The sequence below is a fragment of the Echeneis naucrates genome, chromosome 9, assembly GCF_900963305.1.
Source record: "Echeneis naucrates chromosome 9, fEcheNa1.1, whole genome shotgun sequence".
Taxonomy (NCBI): domain Eukaryota; kingdom Metazoa; phylum Chordata; class Actinopteri; order Carangiformes; family Echeneidae; genus Echeneis; species Echeneis naucrates.
In genome coordinates this window covers 24,268,814-24,275,879 of record NC_042519.1, presented here as the reverse complement: position 1 = coordinate 24,275,879, position 7,066 = coordinate 24,268,814, and the positions used below count along the sequence as shown (strand labels likewise).

The 7,066-nt window shown below is 50.8% G+C and overlaps 1 protein-coding gene across 1 annotated transcript in view; it reads left to right on the top strand.

Moving 5' to 3' along the window:
- Positions 1–50: 50 nt before the first annotated feature.
- Positions 51–7,066, top strand: part of LOC115048504 (glutamate receptor ionotropic, NMDA 1-like) — a 31,388-nt gene continuing 24,372 nt past the window's right edge. The window contains 3 exon segments of the mRNA XM_029509999.1: positions 51–171; positions 3,710–3,829; positions 3,832–3,968. Of these exon segments, the coding sequence (XP_029365859.1) occupies positions 51–171; positions 3,710–3,829; positions 3,832–3,968 (378 nt within the window).

Below are 7,066 nucleotides of genomic sequence, written 5' to 3'. Positions count from 1 at the left end.
CTGGACCAAGGACAGACCGCGGGCTCGCCAGCATCAGGTCACCTGGAAGTATGGACCAGTTCGAGCCTGAAACGGACAGACACGGAACCGGAACCTTCCCGGATCCAGGTCCAGGAAACCGGTGGGGTCAACTACGGCTGACTGAAGAACGGGTGGAGCCGGATCAACAATGTCAGCGGGATCCGACTGATCCGACTGTAGCTCCTGACTCCGTCCGCAGTCCGGGATTTCTCGTCCGGAGAGGACTCCGAACGGAACCGGAGGATTTTTGGTCCAACATCAAATTCATCAATAAAAAAATTAAAAAACAACAACAACAACAACAACCCCCCCAAACCAACAAAACAACAACAACGACCTTTAACAGACCAGAGACTGTCAGACCGACTGCCTGGCCCGGACCGGATCAGAACCATCTCCGGGACCGGGACCAAATGCATCACAGGGGCTGATAACAGGAGACCGAAACAGCTGAGCCACGGGGACTTTTATTCTGAAGATCTGCTGCGACCAAGACCAGGACCAGACCGGATCAGGAACCAGTGAGTCTTCTCATCATCATCATCACAAAACATTTCATCTTCATCAGGATCCCTATCTTAGGACCAGGTCCACGTCAGAGACCAGGTCCACGTCAGAGACCAGGTCCACGTCTGAGACCACTTTATATCAGAGACCAGGAGACCAGGTCCATGTTACAGACCAGGTCCACGTCAGAGACCACTTTATATCAGAGACCAGGAGACCAGGTCCATGTTACAGACCAGGTCCACGTCAGAGACCACTTTATATCAGAGACCAGGTCCACGTCAGAGACCAGGTCCACGTCAGAGACCAGGTCCACGTCAGAGACCAGGTCCACGTCAGAGACCACTTTATATCAGAGACCAGGAGACCAGGTCCACGTTAGAGACCAGGTCCATGTTACAGACCAGGTCCACGTCAGAGACCACTTTATATCAGAGACCAGTTCCACGTTAGAGACCAGGTCCACGTCAGAGACCAGGTCCACGTCTGAGACCACTTTATATCAGAGACCAGGAGACCAGGTCCACGTTAGAGACCAGGTCCATGTTACAGACCAGGTCCACGTCAGAGACCAGGTCCACGTCAGAGACCACTTTATATCAGAGACCAGGTCCACGTTAGAGACCAGGTCCACGTCAGAGACCAGGTCCACGTTACAGACCACTTTATATCAGAGACCAGGAGACCAGGTCCACGTTAGAGACCAGGTCCAGGTACAGACCGTCCACGCAGAGCCACTTTATATCAGAGACAGGAGACCAGGTCCATGTTACAGACCAGGTCCGCAGAGACCACTTTATATCAGAGACAGGAGACCAGGTCCACGTTAGAGACCAGGTCCATGTTACAGACCAGGTCCACGTCAGAGACCAGGTCCACGTCAGAGACCACTTTATATCAGAGACCAGGTCCACGTTAGAGACCACTTTATATCAGAGACCAGGAGACCAGGTCCACGTTAGAGACCAGGTCCATGTTACAGACCAGGTCCACGTCAGAGACCAGGTCCATGTCAGAGACCACTTTATATCAGAGACCAGGTCCACGTTAGAGACCAGGTCCACGTCAGAGACCAGGTCCACGTCAGAGACCACTTTATATCAGAGACCAGGTCCACGTCAGAGACCAGGTCCACGTTAGAGACCACTTTATATCAGAGACCAGGAGACCAGGTCCACGTCAGAGACCAGGTCCACGTTAGAGACCACTTTATATCAGAGACCAGGAGACCAGGTCCACGTTACAGACCAGGTCCACGTTAGAGACCAGGTCCATGTTACAGACCAGGTCCACGTCAGCGACCAGGTCCACGTCAGAGACCACTTTATATCAGAGACCAGGTCCATGTTACAGACCAGGTCCACGTCAGAGACCACTTTATATCAGAGACCAGGTCCACGTTAGAGACCAGGTCCACGTCAGAGACCAGGTCCAAGTCAGAGACCAAGTCCACGTTACAGACCCGGTCCACGTCAGAGACCACTTATATCAGAGACCAGGTCCACGTTACAGACCAGGTCCATGTTAGAGACCAGGTCCATGTTACAGACCAGGTCCACGTCAGAGACCACTTTATATCAGAGACCAGGAGACCAGGTCCACGTTAGAGACCAGGTCCACGTCAAAGACCAGGTCCACGTTACAGACCAGGTCCACATTAGAGACCAGGTCCATGTTACAGACCAGGTCCACGTCAGAGACCAGGTCCACGTCAGAGACCACTTTATATCAGAGACCAGGAGACCAGGTCCATGTTACAGACCAGGTCCAAGTCTAAGACCAGGTCCACGTCTAAGACCACTTTATATCAGAGAACAGGTCCACGTTAGAGACCAGGTCCACGTCAGAGACCACTTTATATCAGAGACCAGGTCCACGTCAGAGACCAGGTCCACGTTACAGACCAGGTCCACGTCAGAGACCAGGTCCACGTCAGAGACCAAGTCCACGTTACAGACCAGGTCCACGTTAGAGACCAGGTCCACGTTACAGACCAGGTCCACGTCAGAGACCAGGTCCACGTTACAGACCAGGTCCACGTCAGAGACCAGGTCCACGTCAGAGACCAGGTCCACATTAGAGACCATTTTATATCAGAGACCAGGTCCACATCAGAGACCACTTTATATCAGAGAACAGGTCCACGTTACAGACCAGGTCCATGTCAGAGACCAGGTCCACGTCAAAGACCGCTTTATATCAAAGACCAGGTCCACGTTAGAGACCAGGTCATGTCAGAGACCAGGTCCACGTTAGAGACCACTGTATATCAGAGACCAGGTCCACGTTAGAGACCAGGTCCATGTCAGAGACCAGGTCCACGTTAGAGACCAGGTCCATGTCAGAGACCAGGTCCACGTTAGAGACCAGGTCCATGTCAGAGACCAGGTCCACGTTAGAGACCAGTCTTTGGTTCAGACTATTAATGAGAGAACCAGAAACGTCAATACAAAACCTAGACCAGAGAGCAAAAATGAGTCTGGATCTTTGATCCAGCTAGTTATCTTAGCTTATCTTAAACACTGTAAACGGGAGCACTAGCTTAGCTTAGCGTAAACACTGTAAACGGGAGAACTAGCTTATCTTAGTTTAGCTTAAACACTGTAAACGGGAGCACTAGATTAGCTTATCTTAGTTTAAATATTGTAAATGGGAGAACTTTCTTAGCTTAGCTTAGTTTAAACACTGTAAACGGGAGAACTAGCTTAGCTTAGCGTAAACACTGTAAACGGGAGCACTAGATTAGCTTATCTTAGTTTAAATATTGTAAATGGGAGAACTTTCTTAGCTTAGCTTAGTTTAAACACTGTAAACGGGAGAACTAGCTTAGCTTAGCGTAAACACTGTAAACGGGAGAACTAGCTTATCTTAGTTTAGCTTAAACACTGTAAATGGGAGAAGTAACTTAGCTTAGCTTAAACACTGTAAACGGGAGAACTAGCTTAGCTTAGCGTAAACACTGTAAATGGGAAAACTAGCTTAGCTTAGCTTAGGTGAAACACTGTGAACGGGAGAACTATCTTAGCTTAGCTTAGTTTAAACACTGTAAACGGGAGAAGTAGCTAAGCTTAGTTTAGCTTAAACACTCTAAAGGGAGAAGTAGCTTAGCTTAGCTTAAGCACTGTAAACAGGGAGAACTAAGCTCCTGGGTCCTGACCTCGGTTGTCTTGTCCTCCATCAGTGGAGCTCCGTGGCGTCCTCCTCCTCGCCGTGCTACAGGGCTGCTCGGTGGCGCGGTGGCGGTCTGCGTAGCCTCGGCTGGTCAACATGGGCGCCGTGCTGAGTCAGAAACGTTATGAGCAGTTTTCAAGGACGCGGTGAGTCAGGCCAACACTCTGTACGGCAAGGACAAGTTCAAGATGAACGCCATCTCTGTCACGCACAAAGCCAACGCCATCCAGATGGCTCTGTCCGTCTGTGAGGACCTGATCTCCAACCAGGTGGGACACACACAGACACTGAGGCACACAGACACACACACACACAGAGACAGACACACTACACACCATATTAGGCACTTTGGTTATTGGACTTCAGGACTTTAATTGTGAAAGGTCTGCTATAGAAGACAATTCCAAATAAATTGACCGAAACATCTGAAATGATGACCTCAACCTTCAGAATTAAAACTCCACCAGAAACAATCCAGTTCATCCACACAGGAAATGAGATCAACATGATGGAAAGATTTAATCTGCGTAATCCTCCATCTTTCATCTGGGACATTAATGAGAGCAGCTCTGTGCTTCCCTCTCTGTCTGTTGTCTCTTCTCTCCCTCTCTCTCTCTCTCTCTCTCTCCTCTCCCTCTCTCTCTCTCTCTCTCTCTCCCCTCTCTCTCTCTCTCTCTCTCTCTCTTCCCTCTCCCTCTCTCCTCTCCCTCTCCTCCTCCTCTCCCTCCCCTCCTCTCCCTCTCTCCCTCTCCTCTCTCTCTCTCTCTCTCCCTCCCCTCACTCCTTCCCTCTCTCTCTCTCTCTCTCCTCTCCTCCTCTCTCTACTCTCTCCCTCCTCTCCCCTCCGCTCCTCTCCTCTCTCCCTCGCTCCTCCCCGCCCCCGCTCCTCTCCTCCCTCTCTCCCCTCTCTCTCGCCATCCCCCCTCTCTCTCTCTCTCTCTCTCTCTCTCTCTGAGTCTGAGCAGAGCGTGCTGACGGTGGTCAGAGCGAATTTAACTTAAAACTATACATATAGCTTGTATTTTTGAATTTTGTCTAAGAGTGAGTGGGTCTAAGTTGTTTGTTTAGTGTTTGTGTTTATTTATTTAGTTGTTGTGTGTTTGTGCGCCGAGTTCTCCCGGCTGTCGCAGAAGCACGGCGTTAAGGTGCCCGGCTGTCCGCACACCGTGGAGGAGGTGGCCCTGGCTGTGGGGGGGGAGGTCGGCGTGGTCCTGTTCTTAGACGAGGTTCGGAAGGTGGAGCAGGTGGTGGAGAAGGGAATCACGGTGGGGGGAGCGTTCACTCCGGTGCAGCCGCTGGAGACCCCCACCAAGAGGGTCATAATCAGTAACATCCCCCCCTTCATCAAAAACGAGGACCTGGCCAAAGCCCTGTCCCGGTACGGGCAGATGGTCGGGCCCATTAGAATGGTGCCGCTGGGCTGTAAGTCCCCGAAGCTGCGGCATGTGGCCTGTCACAGGAGACAGGTCCACATGGTTCTGAAGGACACGGAATCCCCCCTGAACCTGACCCTGACCTTCAGGGTGGACCGGTTACATGGTGTTTCTACATCTGACACCATGAAATGTTTTGGATGTGGGGCGGAGGGACACCTGGTGCGGGCCTGTCCCGAGGCCAGGGGACCAGCTGGGGGTTCAGGCTCCGGTCCGACGGCTGCGGCTGGTGGTCCGGCCTCGGACTTACCGACAGGGGGGACCGGCGCTCCGGGGCCGGAGCCTCCGGTGGCTGGAGAGGGCGGCCTGAATCAGGGTCCGCCGGTGGATGCGGCCGGAGACAGGGAGACAGAGGAGGGAACTGGTGAGTCGGACTCACCTGTTAAGGTAACATCAACAGTAGAAAACGTTAATGGACAGACAGGAAAAGGCCAGGAGGTGATGGAGGTGATGGAGGAAAATGTGTCTGGATTGTTGGAGGAGAGTGGAGGGAAAGAGGAGGACAGTCAGGCAACCTGCAACATTCCCAATATTTTAATGGAGGACGGCGCTGAGGACTCAGGCCTCTCGCTGAAAACAGGAAAAAGGAAAAAACAGGGGAGCAAAGATGATGGAACGGATTTTAAAACTGGAAAAATCCTGCTGACTCCCTCCGATGAGGAGAAGGACAGCGACCTGACTGCTTCCCAAAAAGAAAAATACACAGTCTATTCATTTGAGAAGGTAAAGACTTTTTTAAGAGAGACCAAAGGTCAGAGGGCAGTGAAGCTGGAGGAGGAGTTTCCTGACCTCAATGGTTTTATCATGTCTGTCAGCCGGCTGAGAAAAGAGCAGGTTTTTAGCAACCAGGAGGTCTACAGGCTCAAAAAGTTAATTACAAAAGCCAGATATGCCCTCTCTCAGGATGACGATGATGATGATGAGGAGGAGGAGGAAGATGACATTTATTCTTAACTCCACCCTTTTAACTGTCTGTGCTTCTTCTAGTGTGTCCTTTTTTTTTTACCTCCACCATGGCTAACATCCACATCGGATCTTTTAACATTAACGGAGCTCGGAGCGAGGCCAAGAGAGCTGCTGCTTTTAAACTGTTTGAGATCAAGAAACTTGATGTGGTTTTTATTCAGGAGACTCACAGCACCCCAGAAATTGAGGGGAACTGGAAGAAGGAATGGCCTGGGGGGGTCTTCCTGAGCCACAAGAGATCCAACAGTGCCGGGGTGGGGGTCCTGCTCTCCTGAACTAAAAGTCCTGAACTTTTAGTCCTCGCTCCGTGGAGGTAGAGCATATTATATCAGGACACATTTTAAAAGTCATGGCTCTGTATGAAAATGTAAAAATGGCTTTTATCTGTATTTATGCTCCGGTTTTAAGCACAGAGAGGATGGAGTTTTTAGATGTTTTATGTAAAACCTTGAGTGACTGTGCTGATGAATATTTATTCCTGGGGGGTGATTTTAACTGCACTGAAGACGACAGGTCAGACAGGAACCACCTGGAGCCTCATCCTGCTTCCTCTGCTCGGCTCAGACGAGCTGAAGGATGTGTGGAGAGGTTTTAACGTGAGGGACAGACAGTTCACCTGGACTCATTTTAAAGACGACTCTGTCTCTCTGGCCAGGTTGGACCGCTTTTACTGTTTTAAACATCATTTTAGCATTTTTAAAAGGCTGTCACATTGTTCCTGTCGACCTGTCTGATCGCTCTCTGGTTCCCCCAGCACCTACGGGCATTTTAACACAGCTCTTTTAGAGAAGCTTTTAGGGTTTTATGGTCCTCACACAGAGAGAGGAAGTCCACGTTCTCCTCAGTGCAGCAGTGGTGGGAGTGGGGAAAGACGCTGACTAAACAGTTCTGTCAGCAGTATCCTCACAACGTCACCAAGCACATCACCAGATCCCTTCAGGACCTGGAGACCGAGGTACAGACCTTAC